Below are 26,757 nucleotides of genomic sequence, written 5' to 3'. Positions count from 1 at the left end.
GTTCTCTAAAACAAACCTATGCCCACCATCAGTGAAACAGGCAGACACTTCCAAGTTCTACTCCAGTTCCCCAGGGTAAAAGTCACAGTTCCTGAGAAACAGAATTACTATACTTAAGCTCAGCTGTCCAATTAACGTACTTGGTGAATGATTGCAGATGAGAGTGTCAGTGAATAAATTCAAGAGACTCAGAATTTTCTTGTATTTCTGAAAGTAGATCTATTCAGACAACATTTTGTGATCTGCATTCTAACATTGCTCCTGTGTTGCTTTTTGGCAACTTATTTAAGTTTCTGGCAGTAGAGATATGTCTCCACATTAAAGACTGGTTGCCTCAAAATGTGATCCTCACAAAAAAACAACAAAACAAAACAAAACAACGTAATTCTTACTGAATTCAACAAAAAAACTCCTACTTCGACTGAAACCAGATTGGTTCTCTGTAAGTTATTTCTTCTTAACACCTTAAGGCCTAATCCAAGTTCCACTAAGCAATCACTGAAAGGACCCTCATTGATTTAAATGGGCTTTGAATAAAGGTTTTTATCTGTTATCTCCCCTTTTTCTTCATGTAGAACACCATCTTTTAAATTCTGTAAATATTTTTTAAGAATTAATTTACGATAACAGAAACAACGTTTGCTGCCTTTTCACGGTTTATGCAAGTTATAGGATTATCTTTTTTTCCCTTTCAAAAGCGCTGATAACTTTCTGGCTTCCTTTAAACACAGCTTTTATAAAACTCAATGCATTTTAAACCAAGAAAAATACCTTTCTCTGTGACTGACTTCCAAATATCCTTAATAAAGTTTTAAGGATCTGAACATCAGCAAGTTTGTCTAAGTAACTGTTAATCTTCATAGGAATTCTACTGATGTTCTTTCATGTTTCTGTGCACCGTTAGAAAAGCAGAAAACACTGAAGTAAATTTCCTTTCTTTTGCAGCTGCAAACATATTTTAGGATTTTACTCTGCATATGAAATGTAGCATTGAAATGCATTCGGTGAGGAGGAATCTGTTTAACTCACCAAAGGCTTTTCAAACAGCCATCTCCCATTTAACCCTGAAAATCCATGATGAAAGAAATTTTAGTTCAGCAAAGAGCAATCCTTTAAAGACGTTTATAGACAATCCAGGCCCACCAGTTAATGATAGAACACTAATTTTGTGTGTTTGTGTGTGTGTGTAAAAGTGGATAGTGTAATAAAAAATGGGTTTAGTTTGCTCACAAGTGCAGTGCAAAATGCATACAGCAAGATTGTCTTAATTGTACACTGATGAACAGAATATATTTCCAAATTTTTCAGAATATTGCTCTTAATTGGAATGGAATCACTCGCATCATTTTGATAATTGTTTTCCAACTTAATAAAATGTTGTTATAAAGTTAGAGAAGCATGTTACTTCCTAAACTGCAAAGGGCCAACTAGTGTAAGCAGATCATCTTTTATTAGTCTTCCTGTATTTTTATCAATTTTTTTTGCAAAATCTATTAATAAAATTTATGCACATCCAAAAATTTCTCACATCTTTTTAAAGTTATTAAATTTGAAAATCTGCTATAAAAAAAATAAACACAGACAAGCAAAACTGTTGATTGTGTTTCTTACATATTAATGGGATGAGTCACTTGTAAAGAAAATACAAGATTGACAGAGATCTAAACCCCATAGTCTTGCTGCAGAACCATCTGTGGTTTCATGAAATTGAAGGAAAGGCCTTTTTAGTAGCTGATCTTGTTACTCAGTGTTACCTAATCTCAGGTATGTGTTTCTATCTAAATTCCTCCACAAATTATTGAGCTATTCACATTATGGATCTAAGGAGGATAGCGCAGCTGCACTGAAGATACTTTAACAACTCCTCAGCATTAGCAAAAGTCATGTTGCTTTGGAATTTTTGTTCCATGTGGCTGTGGAAATGAAATTAGAGGCCCAGTCAGTTCTATTGACAATATGTAGGCGACTTTTGCTGTTTTTTTCCAAATCCGTGTGTTTTGTTATAATTTCAGTATAATTTTCATTTCCACAGGTAAAGATCTGTTTGTTGTTGTCTGGTGGCAGCTGATGTAATAGTGTACCATGAAAAGTATAACTATACTTACTATATATTTTGTATTAAAATCTAATTCTGTTACTTCAAGCGGAGAAATAATTTTCTGCCTGTTTTACATGCACTAATCTCTTCCTTTAAGTGACTACTGGTTTCCCAATTATAAATCTAAGGTTATGGTTCTTATTGAACAAATCCCACCTAATTCTTTCTAGTCCAATTCTGAAAAATTTAACAATTTTGCTGTTAGCACAGACCAAGAAAATACTACTCAGTTTGGCGTTTCTCTTGCTCACTAATTTTCATATGCGGGCATCCATTTCAGGAAATAAAATAGGGAATAGGTGAAAATTTTAGTGCCAGTTTTTCCCCTGAGGTTTTCCTTGATTTGGTCAGCTTGCTAAATCTTGCTGCTTTGTAAGGCTATTTTATTAGCCAACAGGCACAGTATAAATCTACCATGATTGCCCGCAAAAAACAGCTTGCATGCTAAAGCATTATTTGGTAGTCAGTACCTAGAAAATTACTAACACATTTTAAGAAATGAGTAAATCTATCATGCTTTCTCCCTGTTATTTTTCTTCCCTTATCTACATTGATCAGCTTCTCTGCATTTGGGTTTGAGAATATACAGCTGAACAGGAATATTTCCAAGAGCTACTATGTAGTTGTTCCTTTTTATTCAAGCCTTATTTTATCAATATAATGTTTCATTTTTCCCTTCTCTGCTGAAAAACTTGGTTTCTTTGATTGAGCAGATTCTTGGCTTCCACAGAAAGCTTTGGATTTGTTATGTGAAAATCCTAGCACCCAGTAAATGCAATGGTAGGAGTTGAATTTTCTATCAATTAAACTGCAACAACTAGTTAGGCAAATTTTTGACTATAGTCTACCCTAAAATAATGTTTGGGTCTGGAAATACGGACACAAGAACATCTTCGTGCTGCTTTCTGTGGCAAAAACTTTATAAAAATTCTTTAATCTGTTTCCATTTAAATAGTGATGCAAGCCTCCTTATTTGTGTTTTGGTCTTATGAAAGGTATTTTTCACACTCATGGTAAGCAAGCTCAAAACCCATTCAAGTGATATTTTAATTGAATTGTTTAATTTGAAGCACTTTTCCCACTAACGGAATAATCAAATTTCTGGAGATTTTCTAGATGTTTAAATGAATGAAGAATTTGTTTTATTCCCATATTTTGGGTGGGGTTTAATGATTACAAATAGATGGCATATGCAACTTCTTGATTCTAGTCTGACAAAATAAATCTGGAGAGTTTCCAGCAATAAATTAATTGTCTTCATTAATCCCTAAGTTTCAACTGGTTATTTAGTTTTCTGAGAGTTTAAGTCCCATTTTCTGTTCTCTTTTTTCCTTTTTTTCTGAATAGTTGATGGTTTCACTCCTGACTGCACTCTGTGACAACGTTTTTCCTTCCACTGTGCTGACTTCCAGTTTTATATCCACAGTTTCACTTCAATTGTAGTTCTCTGAGCATACAACATGAATCTTAGAGCATGTCCTGTCTCTTTCGGCACTATTCTAGGGGACATCAGAATCCCAGCAAAGATGAGAAATCCTCTAAGCGAATTGGTGTCAACAACTCCCCTAAAACCTTCATCATATTTTGGCACTCCAAGACTATTTTCATCTGGGCAGGGCTGTTTATTTCTTTATAGAAACCTCCAAAGACATCTCTAAAAAAGCTGTAGTGATTATCCCTTCTCATAAAACTGATTCAATGCAAAGAATCCATATATGGTTAATAACATTCACTACTACATCTTCGGACCTCTGGCCTTGAAGATTTTTAGGTGATTGGTTATCAACTGAATACATGATGTCTGTGATAGTCTCAGAGAAATTTCCTAATTTTCTGTTTCTTGGTGCAGCAGTGCTTTCTAGTTTCTATCAAAAGAAGCCATCCATCTGCACAAACAGAACCATCCACTTGAGTAGTCACTCCAACTCCAGCACCTCTGCACCCATCCGAGAAAAATATTTTGCCCTTGCTAGCATAGTACCTGAGATTTTCACTGTCTCTAATCTCTATTCTTTATGACAGATCTGAGACACCTGTTGGGAAGAAATAATGCACAGAAAACAGTACTGGATTGCTGGGTAGGTTATTCTGCAGAGTGCCCAGGAGTTCAGCTTCTGCCCTCACTGCCAAAGCAGTGCATTGGCCATGAAGCGCTAGGCACATACTCCTCTGTCATTCCCAAAGATCCAGGTTCTCCAGGTTAGATGGAGTCAGAGAGATTGTTCCTTTCATGTAACATTAAATAGGAGAAACACACACATGGGTTAGTGTGTATGCTGGAAACATTTCTCCAAGTAGTGGTGCAAAGCTTTCAGATCAATACACTTAGGTATCACTCTACAGGGAAGTAACTTCTTGCTCAAGGGATTTCCCAGTTCCTAGATTAGACACTTCCTGCAGCCTCTTGTTTCACTGAAATACGAACCATAAGTCTAACTGGTCTAACTTCCAATACATGTCTGGATCACTATTAAAGGGAATTTGGAATGTTTAAATGCAGACACAGCCAGCAATGGGAAATCATAGCTGAATTCTAAAATTATTCAGAAGAAGAGGGATAGGTAGCCATTGGAATAAAATAAAGATAGCAGCACATTAACATGTCTTCAGCCTTCATAATCATAGCTCCTCTTACACTGTGCTCCATCTTTTACAGTTAATTTTGTTCACCCACTCTTTGGCACATGATACATAAAAATATACATACCGGTTGTACACTTGATAACACTTTAGCATGAACTTAAGAAAGAATGTTGTTCATTCTTTGTGAACGCTTACTTTTAGCTAGCAGCACTATTTATCTAAGAGAAAAACAGGGTTACCATGGCTTTATTGGAGTGGCCTCCTCCTTGGAACTCAATGGTTCCAAAGGCGTCCGTCGGGCTGAGCTGCGTGTGCTTGCTGATGGACCACTTCTCCAACTGGATGTCATTGCGAGCAAGCCGGGGCTCATTTTTTTCATTCTGAGTCACGGAGGTGCTTGGAGGCTGCCCAATGTGCTGGCCTGTCAGACGCCCACAGCAACACCTATGACATGGAACAAACATAAATCCCAAGTCACGTGCGTGTATAAACCGAACACAGGAACAAACCACAAAAAGAATCCAACCCCTTTTCAACTCTGCTGATTCCTTTCCTGAAGCCTTTATGTATGGAAGCAACACAGTACATATATTATCCCTTTTTTTCCCCTTCGTCTTGTTTACTTTGGACTCTCCTGTATTTCAAAAAAATTATGCCTTGTTCTAAGCGTGTACAGAATGAAATTAGAGAACATCTCTTTTCTTCAAGTAACATCAGGACAATTAATCAGCTTTTGCATGGATTAGCACAAATTTTAAACTGCTAATGTAATGCATCCATTTGCTTTTGACAGTGTTGTGTGTCGTGCGTTCAATTTAGGTAAATATTCAGTGCACTCAATATTGAGCTAAGAAGATAAAGAAATTAAACACAGAAGCTGACCCACCCTTGATTTCTCTTTTTTTCTTATTAAATAAGTTTTAAAATGTAAACAAATAGTTCCCATAGGAATCCATCACTACAGATGTCATTCAATCTCCTTCTGAACAAGTAAGTTTACAAAATATTTATATCTGTGTCCATTGTATGCATATATATAGAGAGAGACTTCTTTTTTAACCAACTTTCATCTATCATACAAGTAACATGCAATTACCTATGGGGGTCTTTGGTGCTGGGTATGATATGAACACATTCTCTCTTGTAAAATGCTCTTTCTATCCATGATTTCTGTGCCTAAAAAAGAGAAAGGAAATGTCTTGAGCTCTGTTTGCTTATCACATACAACTTATAGTACAATTGTAGAAAAACTTCAAACAGAAGAGAAAATTTCACTGACACTCCAGATAAGCAGTGCAGATTTTGCAGAGGGCAAACATTCCCTTAGAACTATGGTTCCCTTCTAGAGCTAAGCACCCCACAACCTTTTAGTATCCTTTTCTTATTCACTAGCCAGATGACCTTGATGCTGTTACCTGTATTCTCATAACAAAGGAAGAAATCTCTGGAGAAAAATTAACTCAAATTCTAAACCTTTCTGCATGGCAGAAGAAACACTACTCCTATTCATTAAAAACACCTCTGTTTTTCCATGTCAGTAATACAACTAAGCCACATCTAATTAAAAAAACCCCTACAAACAAACAAACCAAACTACCCCAAACATTTTTACACAAGTACTGAGAGTGTTGTTTAACACAGAGGCAGAAACTACAGTTTCTATGTGGACACCTTAATTAAAGAAAAAAAAAAAAAAGAAAAAAAAAAGAAGGAAAAAAAAAGGAACTGTTTCTGAAACAAGACACAAAAAATTTTAATACATGAATCAAATAATTGGCAGGTAGTCTCCGAAATAGTTTAGTGAAGCTATGGTTGTTCCTAACACTCAAGATCTTCCACCACATAGTCACACAAGAGCAGGAAATTTCCTGCAGCATAGTCTTAATTGTCAGATACACAATAAGTCTTTTTAAACAGAGAGATGGGTAGGAAAGAAAAAGGGAAAAGAGAAGAGCAAACACAAAACAAGAAAGGAGAGAATCTCAGAGTTCTGAAATATTTTTAATTATCTAGGAAGTCCTCACTCCATATGATATGAGTTCTGGAAAGCTCCCTAAAACATTCACACACATAGAATCCTATTATTTCATTTAGTGAGGAGACGAGCTGAAGCTTTCCCTTGAAAATTCATTTAAAACCGATTAACTTAATATATTTAAATAATAAAACTACCCACTTAACTGCATAGCATAAACGGAACTGTGAACTATGAGCTATGACAAAATTATCTGAGAATTAAGTAACGTGAAATAAACTTTCAACAGTTTAAAGGAAATATGAGCATTTTGCCTCTATGAAAAGAGAACTTTTGAAATTGCCTATGTAACATTACCTAAGTAACTGATGTTACCTTTCACTATGCAAGGATATGTAAGTAATACCTACATATTACTTTTACTAACTAATGTTACATCATTATCTAATGTTACCTTCTTGTCAATTCAATCTTTATCCTGTTTTCCATGTGTAAAACCAAAACCATCTGCTTCTGAAACACGTGAAAATCATTGTGAACTAAATAAATTTGAGTCGGTGAATGCCACCAGCACAAACTATAAAAAGATATAACAAGAATTTATAGCAACATCTACTACTTACCAGCCCCAGTATATAGAATATATTCTATTCCTTTTTACAGAGAAAATACTTTCTTGCTGGATCTAGTGGTTACTGATGCTATTTAGCAGTATTTTACATTTGGTCTCCTTGCATTTTTATTTGAAATGTTTATTTGCTAGATTTCATATTTTGTAGGAACAGCAGATACCTAGCATCACTTTTACAGTCAGAAAAAAAAAGTCTATTAAAACCATTAAATGGAACTGTATTTGACTAGTTTTTCTCACAGTAGCAAACCGAAGCGTAATGTATTCCAGAAGGTTGTGCAAGATTTATTTTGTTTAAACAAAGTATAGTTTAATAGAAATTCTGAAAGCTAAAGAAGTTTTACTTCTCCTAAGAGAGACTACCTTGAGATTTAATTTATTATAACTTCTAAATATCCTTTATTAAATATATTATTATTTCCATACTTTTCTTTTGCAAGCAATTTACTGTGATGAATTTCTTGGCTACATAGAACTAATGTGTCTTGTCTAAAGGTAGTAACTAGCCAAATTTATTTTAAGTTCTAGTAGGAAAAAGTGTTGTAACAGGTACTACACTGAAATTTTTTCATTAGGTATGAAAGTAAGATTCAAAACCCAAGAAACTGAAATTTAAAATTTGTTTTCCTACCCTTCCTCATATTGTCTTTGCAAGTGGAAAAGAAACACAGCTACTTTAAAAAATAAATTAGTAACAAAAAAAAATTAGTATTTGAATTTTCATCACATTTCTTCACAGGTAATAATGAAAAAATAATAGTCTGGTTCAAAATCTCCTTTATTCACACCAGGAAAAGATGCTGTCTAGCTTTTAGTTCTCAAGCAATATACTATCCTACCTGGTAGAGTTGTGATGACAAAATATGTGATTTACTAATCTCATAATTCCTTGTCCTATCAAATTTAAAATAAAGTCTCTAGTTGCACTGCCCCATGCCAATTCTCTTTCCGCAACAGATATAATTTGCAATGAACTATAAAGTTTGGAGATATAATAAATGATGATATTCGCTGTGGAGTCTTCATAACAAAATAAGTTCAGGAAACCAACATATTCATAACTAAACTGTCTCCATTAAACTCTTACTTAAAATGTAAATTGAAAAAGTAATAAAAAGTTTAGAAGACTATAGCAAAGTATTTTCAAGACTAGTAGAGCAAGAAGCTTATCTTCTCTTGCTGTTGTTTCATAAATACTCCTTCAGTTACGGTTCATGAGACAATTTAAAGTCCACAGTGAATTCATAAAGTACACGCCATATCTGAATTTAGTTTACTCATGGCTGAACTCTCTTGGTAAGCCTCTCTCTTTGTTAACCTCTCCGCAAAATCCCACCAAGAACATTTTCTTTCTCTCTTTTCTTTACCTGAGTACCAAACTTGGCGTTTAGGGCTGTCCCGGAGCAGGTCCCGGAGCAGAACCCGCAGCGCACGTCCCTCGGCGCCCGCTCCCGGCCGATAACACATTTATCGTGCGCGGCCCCTCACAGGGTGCCCGCTTTGCCCGCGGCGCGGCCCTGCCGGAGCCAGCACGGCCCTCGCACCCATTAGCTGCTTGGAATGTGCTGCTCTGGGATTAGCCTTGTTAAGGGTTCAGTGGGCGCTCACCCGTGGCCCTACAACACTGCTTGGTTTGAACATCTAATCTGGTGCCAAAAGAAAAACAAATCCCTTGAGAGCTTGGATTAAACTGGCACAAGCCTCGATGGTCTTTTTGTCTCCTCTCTTCTTTGCCCCTGAGAAAGCGAGCTGGTCAAAGTGTGATAAGATGCTCTGAGTTCTTAAGTTAGACTCAGGAAAACCAATCCATCAAAAGAAACACTGTATTAAGCTGGAAAGAGCTTGAGGACACAGTAGAAACTGTTCAGCTCCAAAGAATGAAAGCAGTGTGTTTACTGGGCAACGGTGAGAAATCTATACACAGTTGAAATATATTGCAAATAATCAACAATGGCATTTTTCCAAAGAAACTGGTTTTGCCACTGTTTCCCTCCACAATTGCTGTACTGTAGTGTATATAACTTTTCATAAACACAAACCTTTGTCTTTCAGAGACGAGCAGCTGCATTGTTTTCATTGTAATTAAAAGCTGGTAACTTTTACCACAACTTGAATATTTACAAATTTGGGGACTACTTCTTTACCATGCCCTCTTGATATTAACACTGATAAACCTTTCCATATGAACAACACCTTTATTTTTTATTTTAGTAATTACTAATAACATAGGTTTAGTTACTTACTTCGAGTTTTCAACACATGAAATATTTTGACTCTTACCCCCCCCCACAATGTTTGCATTAGCCCCTCTCTACTCCTACATATGCCTACATCCTTTCCTTTCCTTATCCTTAAAGGGTGCATCTAATGTGTGAAAAATACTATCCACCCTTTGTACTGATGAATACACAAGCATTAAACTGTTCTGCATGTACATTAGCTCTGATGGGCCCAGAATGGCCAAAGCTGAGAATATGCATCAACTTTTAAACTTCTTACACATGTGGAGAAGCTTCTGCTAGGCTTGCTAATCCATGAGATTTCTTTTGTCTCTTGGTTCCCTAAGTTTTTGTGTAAAACCCATACATGTATTTTGTAAATATTAATGCATATATTAAGAATGTATATACACATACTTTCTATGTGTACACACACACACACACACACACACACACACACACACACACACATTCTTTTCCAGAAAACTTGTGATCTGTGAGGTTTCTGAGATTGTGTGCTTATCTTGTCAGATCTCTTAAACACAGGATCAGACCAAACGTGGAGAACGACAAAGGTGAAGCTGCAGACAGGAAAGCAACTAGGAAACAGTTCAGTGTGGTAAAGAATATGATGGGGAGTCAGAAGGTAAAGGAACATTTACATGCTCTTTAACACTAGGGAATTTGGGTTGGTTGAGAGGGTGGAGAAAGAGTGAGGCGAAGAAAGGAAAGATCTCATGACTGAGATAACTGGTTAAAATCTTAGCTGATTTTGAAACTTCCGTATTTGAAACCTGACAAAATTATGGAGATTGATCTGGATTCAGGTTTCAGCTTGCAGAGTACCATGGGGCAAAAGCCACATCTTTTGTCTTAAGGAATCCACAAAAGAAGCAATGGTTATATTAATTCCCATATGTCACCCAGTGGCACTAGGTTGTTTTAGAGGTAGGGACTTTTAGAGTTCGCATATACAACTCATGCTACAGGAAATTAACCAACTTTGCTCATTTAAAGATGCATTAACTTGGGACTCTGTGGAAATGCAAGTATCAGTGCCATACTTTTCTTCTTTTTTTTTTTTTTCTTCAATATGCTACAACTGCAAAATAATGCTTTCAGAGGTGGATGCTGCCCATTTCATGATAAAAATATACATATTCTTTAAATCTTCCACCCAGCTCACTGTTTACAAAACAAAGTATTAAAACTGCAGTTAGTAATGAACTCAGTACTGATTGCTCATGGGAGGAGAGGGCAAATATTTAAAGACAGGTTTTATTGGAGAAAGAGAGGTGTTTAAAGCCTTTCTCTACTTTGCAGGGGGACAGAGCAGCTGGACAGGCAATGGAGTGTTACTGAAGATTGCAGTTACAAATCACAGAGAAGATTTAGAGGAGCATATGGTGACGGGAGAGGCATCAGTGCTATTGCAAACTGATGTGATTTGTATTCTTTAACCAAACGGGAACATTTACAAATTCCACTGTCTCTGAATAACAACCCTGTATCTGCAAATTTCTAAAGCTATATTAGTACAAAGGAAGGGAATGCTTCAGTCTAACCTTATTATAAGGTGTGGCTGGAACAAATTTCTAAGCCTTGTTTCAACACTGTGCAATTATAAGCATTATAATCACTTTTAAGTCATTCTTGAAGCATTAGGAATTTACCTGTCTGGACATTAACTCAGGAATCATTGGGGTGTCCCAAAAGATTTCATTTTCTAACAGACATTTATTCCTAGTAGCAACTTAAAGGCTGGCAATATGACCTTTTTCCAATAGAGCTGTACTTATGCATGTTTTTGTTCTTTTTCTAACAGGTTTCTCAAGCACTTTATCATCAGAATTGCTACAAAAACAATGCTGAATTGTCTTCAAAATCAAGTTGTATTCAGTACAGAATAAGAAGGCATAGAATACAGTCATTTATTTTAACAGTATGTTACAGAAATTATCTCCTAGCATTGTTTACTAGATGTAATTTTTATCCTGTACTTAGAAGAAATAGAGTAATTTAAAAATAATTAGGAGCTTTTCATTCAATAGTTAATGATTTTAGTAATTATATCTGACATTCTTCTTACTGTAAGGACATAGAAATGAAAATGTTATGTCTCTGCTAATACTACTGTGGAAATGTGCATTTATGCTTTATATAGACACTATATGGAACAAGCATATGTCATTATTATCCATGCTGTTGATGGATTAACTGAAAGATTAACAGATATTTTTAAAAGAACTAGGGAGAATGATTAGATCCAAAATTGGTGTAGACATCCAGGTTCCTACAGGTCTCCTTAAGATCTGTAGAAATGGAAGGGGAAAATTTTAAAGAAAAAGTCATTAAGATGAAGGATGTATTATAAAGAACACTTTCAAAAAGTGTTTTCTTCTTATGGGTTTTAGCACATGAAAGGAAGATTGAAGCCTGTCAACTTCATTCATGAGGTTTCTTCAGATACGTATTTATGATTTCACCAAAATTGCTGTGAATTTAAAGTTACTTAAATAAGTAAGTAAACCCTTTCTAATAAGAAAGCCTTACTTAATGGGTTTATCTAGAACTTTGTTTTATAGTGTAATAAATAGGGGGTATAAAAAAGGGAAAACACATCAAATGTGTATAATGCTTTCCCCTAAGAATTTCTCAGTTAACAATTATTTTCTGCTCATGAACTTCCTGCATACTTGTGATTTCTACATGCTCTGTAACCCTTCATGGGATTTCTCCTACCAACTTGCCTGCTGGTTTCTTGCAAGCTTTCAGCAACTTCACATCTTTCTCCTTGCTGCAGAGGGAAACACTTCCTTCTGTTTGTTTTGAATGCAACTCCTCATACTTTCCCATTGCTGAGAAAGGCCGTGAACACTCAATTCACATCCCTCCTCTTCATATCAGTCATGGTTTTCAGGATACCCTTGGAAGTATTTTTTTCCCAGAATAACCATTTATCAAGTATCTCCTCACACAGAAACCATTTATAACCTTTTATCATCCTTGCTTCCCCTCTACAAACCTTTTTCAGCTTGATTCTTCCTTCTGGGAGGAATCAGAACTGTGCACCTATGGTGGACTGACTACACATTGGTATTGTGGCAAGTGGATATTCAGTAGTTTGGTATTGATTTGTTGCCTAATAACTCCCATAAAAGATTGATTTTTGGTTTTTTTGACCATCACAACTGTGGTATATTTTCACAGAAGTATCTAGCTAGACCCAAATACTTCCCTTCAGTGTAGTAAAGAATATGCAATATTAATGGTGAAGAACTGCTAAAAAATCAAGCTGTTTTAATCAAATCTTTCTTACAGAGCAGTAATAAATCTATATTAAGTTCTAATTTGTGTCAAATGCGGCTTAAAAAATCATAATAAAAAAATGATACCATACAAGTCTGTAGCTGCAAATACATCATTAGAAAGCAAAATACACAGGAAATATTGTTCTGCCACTCAGCACTGGTAGCTTATTTATCTTTTTAAGTACTAAGCTTGTTTCTGGATTCTAGAAGAGTACATCATTCCTAACTCTTCAAACTAAGGAAAGAAAATCCCTTTCACATTAAGCAAGATTTCATTCTGTCTAACAGAAATCGTGAGGTTAAAATGCACACCTAGTAGTAATGCACTGAATCTAATTCTGGTTTGAACTATTAGATTTCTAAACTAAGTCATTCTACCCCATAAAGGAGTGACAGCTTTAACATTGTCTGCTCTTTCATTAGGTCGAGGTGGTTTTGTTAGCCACTGTGTGGGTACTGAGCTGATGAAGGAATTAAAATTAAATTGTACATAGTTGCATGAAAGGGCCTGAAGAAATGAGGATTCCAGATGTTCCCCATGCCTAAACATTCAACTGGACCAATTTTATGTCCCTGCTCACATTTCATCTTTTCTAACATGCCTGTCGTTACTCCCAAGTCCCTCTTGAGCCCCCTGAACAATGCAGTCCCACAGGCACCCCTTGTCACAAGGCTTTGGTTGAGGCCATGGTTTCACCACCTCCAGCCTAGGCACATGATGTCAGGTGTCCTCAGACTGCGGTAAAACTTCAATCACATCTGTAAGCTATTTTTGCTTTGTGTCAGATTCATCAGTGTGTGCAGACTGCATCTGAAGCCTCCTGGATCATTCTTGCCATCTTTATAATGCAAAACATGAGCACTAAATTGCACAAATCTTCCAAAGATGCAGCTATCTATGTGTTTCTTTATTTTCTTTTCCTGATGCTTTAAGCATCAGATTTTACTGAATTCTGCCCTAGGGAACATCAAATAACAGAGACATATGTTTTAGGCATGTGCCAAGCCCATGTATTGTTTAGATTTCCACAGTCAAAAGATGGCATTGACAAGAGTGTTTTTAATGCTAGCTTGTTTATATGTGTTCTTTTCAAGAGATGGTGGACATACTCTGAATTAAGTTACAATATTTCTCCCTCATTTGCCATTCAAATTGCATTATAAAGAACAGCTTCAAAATTTGCTTCAGATGTCATTTTTTGTTATATGATCCATTATGACCTTTGATTTCAGTGATATTTGAACTGAAAATAAATGCACTACTTTAGCTAACTCTTACATATTACAGGGAAAAGTCTAACAAAAGATATGGATTTATCACTTGAAACAAAAGATACAGATTTATCACTTGAAACACAACTAAGTAAAATCTTAAGAAGTCTTAGTACTGTCATCAGATCTAAGGAAAAAATTTCTAGTGCATTTTCAAAATGGGTATCTTGACTGTGACTCAAACAGCTGTCTTTCACCGAACAAGATTCTGAATGGAGGAATTAGAGGCAAGTTTTTAGGTTTGAGAGTTTACATCCAAATCACAGCTATTTCTCTGACATTAGCACAAAGCATGAATGGAAAAGCATTGAGAAATATGATACTTAATGAGAAGTAAATGTTTTATTTTCAATGTTGTTTGTACCTGCTCACATATGGTCAGAACAAAAAGAGCAGATGCACCTCAGGAAGAAGGCAGAAGCCTCACTGGACAGGGGAAGAGGGAACTGCCCTCCAGCCACTGCAATAGCTCCTGCAGCTAGGAATACAGCAGCTCTTTCCCCCAAACCTCATTCTGGAAGGTAGGGATCCTTCCACATAGCTGCTTGAGCAGCTGTTCCTCTCCTTCCACTGCTGACCTTCCTTCTCTCAGCCTTGTCTAACACAATGTCCAGGAAAATATCAGAGAATGTCCAGAGCTGCTTGATAGAACTGCTGCCGTGCAAGCCTTAGTGACCTTTGATCTTGGGCAGGGGTAAGGCAGAAACAAACAAACAAAAACATTTCATTAAAAATATCTTGTTGCCAGCTGCACTAGCAAGCACAGAGGAAATCTCTCAGAAACATGCTTTTGAGAAAGGAAATTTGTTCCCTGCAGTAAGTTACATCTCTTTTAGAAAAATTCCCATGAAGTTTGGCATTATAGTATTTTATTTCCTAGTTATTTTGGCATTATAGTATTTCAGAATTACTATAATCTAGGCTTAGCTGTATAGTTAGCATTTTTTCCCCTGTTAAGTCCCAGACACTGTTAATATTTGATTTTCCTGAAAAATATCATTCAAGTTTCAACTTTCCACCTAATGCAATGTTTTAGTTCAGGAATACATAAACAAGAAAAACACAACTGAAGTGTCATCTAATGATTAAATTCCTGAATCAATCAGGAATACAGTAATAACATATAGATACCTTTTCCTTACAAAAAGATGGTTTCATTGTATTGTCTATAGCAAATTTACACAGATGTGAACTATGAAGTTCAAAATACCTAGAGAATATGAGCATTGCTGAGGCAATTGGAGTGAATGATCAATTTGAAACACTGTCAGATAAAGCCTGCCTCGGCTGCTGTGAACAGTGTGAGAGAAACTGTTTCTGTGCATTTTGCTTATGCTTTAAACATACAACTCTGTTGTGAGGGAAGAGTGTGCAATTGTGTGATGATGCAAGCAGCATATTTAAAATATCATAATTCAGCAAATCTGAAACACTCAGACCACTGCAGAACTAGAAAGATTCTATACCTCTGACCAAATGTTTATAGCATTATGTTAGTCAGTAGTTTTTCTAAAAAAGTGTTTTAGATTAGATATTATTTTCTAACTGACATTGCTGTGTGCATGTAAAAATGACTCATGTGAAAACTAGTGGCATATTTATGTTTTTTTATCATATTCAGCCCATAAGGATTCTATGTCATGCACATACCTGTCAGGGTCAAGAGACAAAGAATTACTTTTTTTTAATGTCAGGGAGTTTTCCTTATCTTTCTAGTATTTCTCAGTTAGAATCACAACTACATGAGAGAACTTTCAGGCCTTTGTCTACTACACTACAGTATTTTTCATCCAGGTTGATGCTTTAGTGCTGATCATTGCCCCTTTACTCCCCCTTGGCAATGCAACTTTGCTTTTTCCTTTTCCTCATCATCAGTCTGATCCAACTTCAAATGAAAAACAAAGACCGCTGTAACTACTGCTGCCAATTCTTCTCCCTCTCAGATGAAAGCAATCAGACTACCTGGTCCAAGAGCCCTATAACATTCTGAAAACAGGAAATTTTCTGAGATACAGAATTAAAAAGTATGTAAATCTATCACATTTTGAGTGCAATTTTACATAAGCACAAGATCTAAGCTATTTTTTGCCATATTGCTCCATATTATTTGTCGTTTTCCTTGCGGACTGTGCATTTTTCACATTGTTCCTCAGCATGCATTTTCTTAATTGGCAAAGGAAGTAAAATCTTATAAGTTACATTCAATGCAAGTTACGCCAGAAGTTCTATGACTCAAGGATGACTGTAAAAGCACACTCACTTTTCTAAGATTCATTAGTCTTATCATATTTTTTTTTTCCTGCACACATAAATCCATTATTCCTGTTTTCTGCTGATGTTCAGTTCTAACCGTGTAGCTTAAGCAAAAATAAACACATGGTATTCTTTAATAATAAAGTGGCAATCACCAAATTAGAATCTATAAAGTTTCATGACTTTTCTCCAGGGTAAAATTATAAGGAAAAGAATAACCTTGAGACATAAATTCTTACTAAATCACAGGCTAAGAAGTCACCAGAAATATAAATTACATAGGTAATTTTCATGTTTATTGTTTGATCTGAACAGAGGGTCTAACCTCAAAAGGAATGTTCCAAAAGAATCACCTAGTATTTCTGTTTCAGTAAATTTGAAACTTGGTTAAATCTGCAGAATTCTGTAAGGAAAATACATGATATAAAATCTCAAGCGGGATTTTAATTTTAAATTCTTGTGTAAAAAATTACTTTGAGGGTGATCTGTATCAAAATTTAATCATATTAACCATGCTGTGTTTGAACACACAATTAGGGCCTACATTGTAGATAACAGCAAATATTTCAGAGGGTTTTCCATTCTGTTTTAATTTATAGAATGAGCTTTGTTTGATGTTTGAAAGGTTTACTGAAAGACCTTCTTTCAGCCTGTTCTTGCCTTGATTTCACAAGACTATTAAGATGGTCCTAGAGTTTCATTTTTAATCCTTGAATTAATATTAGGATTAGAATTTTATAGTGAACCTGGATGGACCTCATTAAATCTCAAATCCTGCAAATTCTTGCTTCTGGGCAACCCACAGTTTCGTGACTTTGGAAAATTTGAAGGACTGGAGCCTAACAATGAGAAAAACAAGCCCCATGCTGTCACATTGCTACCATAGTTTCTTGCACTTTTAGGCACAACAGGTAATTCTTTGTCCTAGTTTCATTAACCAGCTGCCAGAAATGATATCAACAACAACAAAAAAAATCATTCTCCTTTGGCATGTAATATTCCTTGCATGCATTAGCTCCTGCAACTGTATTTATATCTGCGTAAGCACAAAACACAACTGGGGAGGAGGATCCTCACTACAACAATGTAGAAGTAAACAGCAAACATGAATACTCTTGTTGAAGCTTTGGAAAAGGACTCAGACCCAAAGGCAAAAAAGCTGTAAATATTCATCATCCAATATCCCCATTCTGTGGGACTGACCTCTATTTTTCCTTTGTCCATAAAATTTTGAAATGAATAGTCATGGTGAAGGCTATTGATTGATGACACAATCTACAGAGGATTAAGACTACTTTTGTACCAACACAGGAAACAGATTGAAAAGCCACTGTGAAGGCATTTGAGCATGAAGATGGGGAGAAGACAACTGTTTTTACTTTTTGGTAGATTTTATCTCCTGTTTTTTCCTCCAAAACCCAGTAAAATATTTTTGTGTGAATAGACAGATTTTGTGGAACAACTTTTTATGAAGCATTGAAATATTTTCTACAGGCTAGTCAGTCCATCCTCTCTCTTCCCCCAAAAAGCCAAATGACATCCTTAAACCATTCTTGACCTCACTGCAGGCAATGGGCCTAAGAAAACAGGTGTTGGTATGGCTTGTGAGTCAACTGGTCAGTCTAGACAGTCACAGCTGACTCTTCCTACTGGGAAAGTTGTACAAGAGAAAGAGAGTTTAGATGATCTAAGACTTAGATCATGTAGTGTAAAATGTTAACACCGCTGGCATGGGCATCACAACTTCCACCCTGTTACACCATGAAAGTTGGTAGGGGTCACTGAAGGGTTAGACAAGACTGCCAAAATTGCCATTATGCTTATCCACTGATAACAGGGTTGCAATTCAAATTCCTAAATTGCTAGACACAAAGTGACTGATATGAAATCTTATAATAGGCAACTCATTTGGGGTTTTTTGGGAACTATTTCACTGAAGTGTTTAGTGGTGGGGTGGGGTATTTTTTGGTATTTTATTTTATTTTATATTCTCCATTCTGTGAGACTTACTCTGAGGTTTTCAGTGACAGAAAACATAAGCGTGTCGGAAGAACCTTATTCCTTGAGATGGAAACACTTTGGAAAGTAAGGTGGTATGGACCTGTCTTTAAATTAATACCAATCAAATATTATCAGTTAAAAGACAATGCAGTTCTTATAGAAGTAAGCTTGAACTCCACAGGGTTATTCAGTACTCTACACACAAGTACATGTGACTGAGGATAAAAATCCCTGCTGCTGCTCTCCAGTGCTCTATGTTTAATGGAACTTGCAATGTTCTAGAGGATTTTGGAAGGAATTAAACATTTGTTTCATTTGTGTAATTTGTTTCTGATTTTAATGAATTCTCATAGTATAGATAAGGAGTAAAACCAGTTAAGAAGCAGGTCTTATTATTTGCAAAGTTGTATGATGGGGGTCATTCACAAGGAGGGCATCTAAGCATTTTCAATTACTTTCTTGTTTTGACTTGACTTTGAAATAAAAACTTTAATTTAATACTTTTTTTTTTTTTTTAATATGCTGAGTATTAAAATATAGTGACCAGGAAGAAAACAACCCAAACCCTTTTTTCTTTAAAAAGGCTTGAGAAATTTCTCTCTTTTCTTTTCTTTTTCTGTTTAAATCTCCTAGAATTTGATTACACAGCACATTCCAGCTATCTGCCCCAGCAGGCCCCCGTATCAGGACTTTCTGATTACTACTTATGCATTGTTTCAAAGTGAGCCCTTGAAGGATTTAATTTAATAGAGATTAGTACCTTTATTAAGCAGTGGTTAATTGAAGCCTCTAAGTCCTGCTAAATGTGGTTCAGTGAAGTGGATTAGTTATTTTAATTTTTTTGCTCTCTCACACAAGAAAATAACATTGAGTGAAATAAATACCTTTTTCATTGGCATACTAAGGGTGACATTATTATAGGGCTTTTACTTTATGTATTTTAAGGGTAGTTTTCTAATTAACAGAGGTACCCCTGGTTCAGCAAGCTTACAAACTATGTTGATCCTAAAAACCCTCTCTTAGATTGGTTTAATTTTAAAAAAGAATAAATTAAGACCATCATCACAAACACCTTATTAAATGTATGACCAAAATCTGTCACTATTTCCTTTTTCTGCACCAAAGAGGGAAAAAAAAACAGAAAAAAAAGTTGTGGGACATTTATAATTTTTGTTTTAGGCTTGATTGCTTCCCTAGATTTCCTGTGAATAGCTTTTTTATGTGGCAATATTATTTTCAGTTGAGCAGCAATATTAAGAGAGATTATAAAATCTTATAGGATGTCAGTAACTCATTAAAGAATATTAGTGACTCACTCAAGACCAATTTATTAAAACATTATTTAGAAAATTTTATATTCTAAATGAAGATATCTGCTTCATTAATTTTACCTACTGACATCTCAAGGAACGATAACTTAAAATTCAATTAAATGTAATAGGTCATATTAATTTTACTGTACTGTCTGTACACTGGAAATCCTTCCTTAAAGGAAAGAAGTAATTCTTAGTAAGATTTGGAAAAGAGAACTAAATAAAATAAAGTAATTCACCAAAAGCAACTGTATCAAAAACACCTGAAAAATACCTCTGTTTCTACGAGAGTTGCGATAACAAAGAAGCTGCTATTTTTGTCAAGCAGAATTCCTGCTGAGCTCTGAGGAGCAGTGAGGAAAGAGCTACACAGGGTTACCTCTGGCTGCTGTCTGGCACAGAACCCTGGCCAGGTGTGCAGGGAGGTAGGAGGCTGCTGTGGTGGCTGTGTTCCACAGGTACACCCTGCAACACCACCCTGGCTGCAGCACTCCAAGGAACTGCTAATTGTGAAAGATGCTCAGCACCAGCTTCAAAGAAAAAATTAATGAATATGCTTAATTAGCTACTATTGCTATTGTCAACGTCTGCTATGTTTACCATCTTCAAAATACTCCCAAATAAGTAAACTGGTTATGGCAAGGTAGGCTTGTAAGTTTAGAAGTTCATACTCTAAGAACAGTTTCTAATCTCATAAATGAGACCCTTCACACCAAGTAATCCACGAAGTAGTAACAAAAATGTTGCAGCAGAAATTATTGATATTTTACACTATTTTTAGACAGATATGACAGAGGAAAGAAATACTGCTGTAGAGATGACTTAGGTGGATTTCACAGGGAAATGCAGGAGGACCCAAATTTAAGTTTCATCTTTTTGAAAACATTAGATAAGAGTTGCATTTGGCCAAACTTTACTCTTGTTTCTGACAGGCAAAGCCCTGGTAATTAGTGGTATAGCCTCACTGAAATGCAGAGACAAATTTGGCCCTGAACTTCTCCATTTTTGTGTCAATGCTGGAAACACATTATATATCAGACTTCATTTATTGCATTTAGTGCTTTTAATGTCACTCCCTCAGGCCTTGCCAGGCAATACTCACAGACTAAAGTGTCATTAACAACACTAATCTGTCTGCTACTTCATCCAGAAGAGGATCTGCATCAGGAAATATGACAACTAAAAACGAGTTCATCTTATCCACCCTGCAGAATTTACAGATTCACAGCATGAATGAGGGTCAGATCAGTCACATCTCCTTGAAAGGTCTGCAGACAGAAGAGACAGGTCAAGCCAGTTTGACTGCTGATATGGAGGGAAGCCTGACTTCTTAGCAATCCAAGGGACTGCACTGTAACACAACTGGGAATGTTATTCTCTTTTATATTTCTACAGCAATTTTACACCTTTTCAAATGAAAAAAAAAATAATACAAACCCTTCATCTCTGAGGATTTTCAGTGCAGTTGTCATTTCATAACTATGCACAGAGAAAACACAAGAACTCATATCCAGTTTGGGAAGGTTGCAGCTCCAAGGGCACAGATCTCTGCGTTAGAACAGGCACATCAGATCAGCAACCCAAACCAACAGTGGGAGGGAAGGAAGGAAGGAAGGAAGGAAGGAAGGAAGGAAGGAAGGAAGGAAGGAAGGAAGGAAGGAAGGAAGGAAGGAAGGAAGGAAGGAAGGAAGGAAGGAAGGAAGGAAGGAAGGAAGGAAGGAAGGAAGGAAGGAAGGAAGGAAGGAAGGAAGGAAGGAAGGAAGGAAGGAAGGAAGGAAGGAAGGAAGGAAGGAAGGAAGGAAGGAAGGAAGGAAGGAAGGAAGGAAGGAAGGAAGGAAGGAAGGAAGGAAGGAAGGAAGGAAGGAAGGAAGGAAGGAAGGAAGGAAGGAAGGAAGGAAGGAAGGAAGGAAGGAAGGAAGGAAGGAAGGAAGGAAGGAAGGAAGGAAGGAAGGAAGGAAGGAAGGAAGGAAGGAAGGAAGGAAGGAAGGAAGGAAGGAAGGAAGGAAGGAAGGAAGGAAGGAAGGAAGGAAGGAAGGAAGGAAGGAAGGAAGGAAGGAAGGAAGGAAGGAAGGAAGGAAGGAAGGAAGGGAGGGAGGGAGGGAGGGAGGGAGGGAGGGAGGAAGGAAGGAAGGGAGGGAGGGAGGAAGGGAGGGAGGGAGGAAGGGAGGGAGGGAGGGAGGGAGGGAGGGAGGGAGGGAGGGAGGGAGGGAGGGAGGGAGGGAGGGAGGGAGGGAGGGAGGGAGGGAGGGAGGGAGGGAGGAGCTTAACTGGGTTTTCTCTGCTCCTCCAGGATGATGCTGGAAGGTGGTTGATTTCTATTTCCATGAATTGGAATCTTCTCATTACAACCACAAATTGATACAGATTTGATATAGATCTCCTATTCTATGGATTCATACTTGAATATTACTAGAGGGCAAATCACTCATTCACAGTAAGCATCTGCACCATGCAGACCTCCCATTCTTTACTTACTGATCTCCATGTTGTGAAATTCTATGACTTCATAGCGAAGCAATCTTGCATCTTAAGAAAAAACTCAAACACCAGTAATTCAGCATCGTGGCTCTGGGTGTAGTATGTTTTGAAGCAGACATTCAAGATCAACCTCTGAAGGCTAGGTCCTTCACCAAAAGGAAGAAATCTAAATAGTTCCCCACGGATTCTCTCAAGTGTCAGTATTTTAGGGTTGTCCATGACTGCAAAATGCTCAAGTTAAGGTAGAATCAGAAGCCTGCATTTATGAAAATTGCACTGCAAGCATCAGAAGTACAAGGTCTTCTTGTGAAAAATGCTGATCTCTGTTATTTTCTCATGAAATTGCTTGATCAACACAGGAATTTTATGTGTCTGTTTGCACTAAAATGTAGTTTTTAAGAACCTGAATGCTGCTGGACAATTTGCTTGTCCAAATAAAGGGTATGTAAAATGCCGACTGTGATACTGAAAAGTATTTCACAGTATTCTTTGGTTTAGGCTTCCTTTTCAGCACAGATAGCTGTATTTTGTAACATAAGTTGTGTTTCTTTTGTCTATATCATACAGAATAAAAAGGTAAGAAAACATCTAAAAACTCCATGGACAAGGGATAGGTCCAAAACCTGGAAGCTACAAGCTCAGAGCTGAGCTGCCCTTTGCTTTAAATGTCTCTTTTTCACAACTTAATGAAGAATAAGACTATTACCTTATTCTGTAAGGCAATGCTAACAGGATCTAGGTCACCCAGCTTTCTATATTACGTTCATATGCGGACAGCTAGCTAGCTAAAACATGTGAAAATTATTTTTATAGGGAAAAAACTCACAAGAGTTAACAACACAGAATAAAAAATGAAAGGATGTCACAGGAGTTGAAAACTAACACAATATATCTTAAGTTTCTGAATATTTTATTCATATTGCTATTACTCCATTTCCCCTAGAGCTGCCTCATTAATGTCTTAGGTGTCAAATATTGTTGGAAAGTATAGAGAAACAAAGAAAAGAGGATATTTTACAACCATATATGTCCTACAGACTTGCTATTTTGTAATGTACATTTGCAAAGAGAACAATTTGTTCTCAGTTTAGCTTTTTGATGGTATCTTGACATTTTTATCACAAAGCATATATTGTAATATTAACATTTTAGCTAACAGAGCTAAAGACAGCAAACAAAACCACCAAACACACCAAACCAAACATTTTTGGAAACCACCATCAAGCAGACTTTCCCCGTAACAACAATGTGGGAAAGGGTTCGTACTATTAATAGAGAACAGGTTCTGCTTATCATAACTTTCCAATATCTGAAAAAAAGACACATCAGTACATGTGCCAGATGGATCTTCCAGGGTAAAAATTGTTTGGCGCAAAGTACAAAAGCAGAGCAGTGCCCAGAACATCTTTCTGCTATGATGGGATGGAGCCCATTGATGGAAAGCTAAGCAAAAAAAATCTGCACTTTCTTTGAAATGACCCAAATACTGGGTTACCACTTCCCATGCACTTCACAGCTGCTTTTTTCAGGGGAATAACTCTATTCAGCAGAACACAGTGAACATCACAACGATAAAACCTTCTTCCACCCTCTCCTTTAACAACTGCATTTGGAAATTATTCTCTTTCCTAAATACCTTTCCTGAAGTTTTTTCTCAGCTGCAACCAAAAGGCTACCCTAATACTGGCAACCTCTTGCCACTGTTACGAGCTTTCTAGACTGAGTCAGAGTAGAGTTTTGAGTGGCAATTTGGAAATTTCATGTATGTTTTTCTTAAGCATTTGCACTCAGTATCATAGAAAAATAAGATTGTCTGTGAATCTTTTAAAGGCAAATTGTGTCCCATGGTATACTTTCAAGCAGGTTTATGCAGATCTCTCACTACTATGCATAAATTCAACTTCTCTTTTATTGCAACAATTCCCTCAGCAGTGTGATGGATTTTTGTTTAATTGGAACTTTTTCATAGGCAAGAAATGATTAAATGTACATATCCTCCCTCCATAATTCTAAGTCTACTCTGCTATCATTAATTTAAGATCTATCACTTCTATCTGTAGTTACACTTTACTTAAATCCAGTAACTTTCAGATTTTTGAATGGTTTATGTAACTTAACCCTTCTCTGTGCAGATATAAATCTACCAATGTTCAGTGTAACCCTCAGATGCCTGAATCTTAACATTAAGCAGTTGAGTTGAGTGGCTGTCAAAAATTAAAGGTAGCTATCAATTCCATATCTATCTCAAGCATTTGCAGCCGATCATGCAGATTTTTATTATTTTTTTCAAAGGAGATCAACTACTGTTAGTAATTAGTCAACATAAAAAAATATTTTTAAAGGTTTTTTTTAGACTTAAACCAACATGACCTTCACAGAAGTCTCTGGTTACTATAACCCACAGCTCAAAAAATACTGTGGTATTTCTCGATATTTGATACTTGATATTTGTATACTTGATACTTCAAGTAAATATCTATGATTCTGACATTTTGAAGGACTGTAAAATGCAACAGTACAGGTACAGGTGGCATGGAAGGTTGCTGTATTTAGTTTAAATTCTTCAAGACATGTAGCATCTCCAGACATAGAAAAATCTGTCACTGACTCACCCCCACCCACAAACGTTTACTTTAAAGCCTGAGAAGGACTTCCTAGTAGCAAATCATTGCCAGAGTATTACCAAATGGCAACACATAGAGTACAACTGAACATCATGCAATTTGGGAGGTTTTACATATTTCTGTATGCGTTCAGATTTAACCATAGATGATCCAGCTATGTATTCCCAGAACATTAACCGTCACAGATTTCAATGCACAAAGCAGGCAAGATTCTACCATTTCTTGACATCTGATATATTTCATTTTTTAAAAAATATTAAGTTCATACTTAGTAATTAATCAGGATAGCTTCAGACTATAGCTTCAGCCATATTCTACAGCTATTTGTTCTGTGATACTAGTTACCCAGTTTCATTGCATGTTAAAAACATTGCAAAAATGATTTGAATCTAAGCACAAGATGAGAAGTTTAAAAACCTTATGTAATTCACTAATAACTAGAAAACATGTAGCAATTGGTTACTATCCACTCTAGTTCTCAAAACAAACACAACTTTGCAATTAATATCAATCAAAAGACTGAAAAGTTATCTTAAGCCTTCAATCACAGATTTTCTTTTGTGATTCAATGTATAAACGATTGGCGTCTGGATCTAAACACAGTGGGTCAAATTCGGTGTCAATCTCTCTCAGCTGAAGTGAGATTTGTGTGCTTACATGAAAGGTGAATTTGATCCATAATACAAAAGACACAACTATCTACCAATGCAGGCTTTATATGTTGCAAAATTAATTTTCTTTGCAACCAAATATACAATGTTCTTCCTGGAGCATTAAATCCTCCAGGCCTGAGCTACAATATGAATGATTTACACAGCCTTTGTGCAGGGCCTTTCAGTTAATCTGCTTGGGGGGGGGGGACACGACGACACACGACGGATTAAAACAGGCTGTATGCATTTATTCTAACTGCAGGCAGAAATTAGTCATCCTTTTGTATTTGTGTCAAGGGAGAAAACTGAAGGTTATTTTTGAACCTTCAGAGCTTATTTAATGAAGGGATAAATGTCTTTTTCCCCATGGACTCTTCATGTGCCAGGGCTGTCCCTGTGTTCCATAATTTCTGGGCTCTAACTTCCAGGATGTGCAGTAAACACATTATCAAACTTTGAATACACTGACGGAAAGATCCAAAGGGAAAAAGTGGTGAATCCTGAAAGAGGACAACTTGAACGCCATGTGTCTGTAACTATTTTTGGAACAGAAACCAACTCTTTTGGCTTAGAATTATGAAAATGAAACACAAATCCTTTATTGAACCTGGTTCAATATTTCAAGCAGCAACACATTTGGGATGCTATAGCTCAGAAGTTTTAATTCAGCTTATTACACACCTATGTTACTACTACAATTAAAATGTTCTGAATTAGCTATCAAGCAGTTTTCCAGAAATCACAGAAATATTCTTAAAATTAGGTTTCTTTCCCTTAATGTTTTAAAAGTAGCATATAAAAAGCAGCCAACACCAACAGAAACAAACAAGTGAAAAAAGAAGTTCTCCAAAGCTATTCTTTTGTGGTGGTTCTTTAGAAAGCCACAGAATTCACACAGAAAATTTCTGGAGAAGCAGTATGCTGTAGTAGGTGTTTTACAGCTGTTACAGATTACTCACAACATTGCCAGGGAAGAAGATTCTTTTCCAGTTATATGGCATGATTTCTATCCTGTTTCTTTCTACTTGATTTCATGTCTTGTACAGCTGCATGATAGACCCTTGCAGTGCTCTTGTAGACAGTGCTCTTGCAGCTGCTGGTCACAGGAGCTAAGCTGAAGGAGGCTGCCTCACATGATAAAAAGAAAAGTATCTGATGCTTTTGTGAAAATGAAGTAATATAATCAGACCTCACACAGTCTACTTGTACCTTACAAATTTGGTGAAATCACAATGCTTAGTCCCTATCTGATATTTCTGCCTAGCTACGCACATTTAGATAAATGGGTTCAATTGTCTTACACTGTGCATTAAGATTAATTCTATGCACACAAAGCTTTAATGGAT

General features: G+C 36.4%; 1 protein-coding gene across 1 annotated transcript in view; it reads right to left on the bottom strand.

The window, feature by feature from the left end:
* TRPM3 (transient receptor potential cation channel subfamily M member 3) overlaps positions 1-26,757 on the bottom strand; it is a 286,642-nt gene that overhangs the window by 135,357 nt on the left and 124,528 nt on the right. The window contains exons 2-3 of the mRNA XM_066181327.1: positions 5,778-5,857; positions 4,921-5,125 (exon numbers count right to left, since the gene is read on the bottom strand). Of these exons, the coding sequence (XP_066037424.1) occupies positions 4,921-5,125; positions 5,778-5,857 (285 nt within the window). The remainder of the gene's footprint in view (positions 1-4,920; positions 5,126-5,777; positions 5,858-26,757) is intronic.

The sequence above is a fragment of the Chamaea fasciata genome, unplaced genomic scaffold (assembly GCF_029207755.1).
Source record: "Chamaea fasciata isolate MVZ Bird 193981 ecotype frontalis unplaced genomic scaffold, bChaFas1.0.hap1 SCAF_4, whole genome shotgun sequence".
Lineage (NCBI taxonomy): Eukaryota > Metazoa > Chordata > Aves > Passeriformes > Sylviidae > Chamaea > Chamaea fasciata.
The sequence above is the reverse complement of the archived record's forward strand: the minus strand, read 5'-3'. Positions and strand labels throughout refer to the sequence as shown.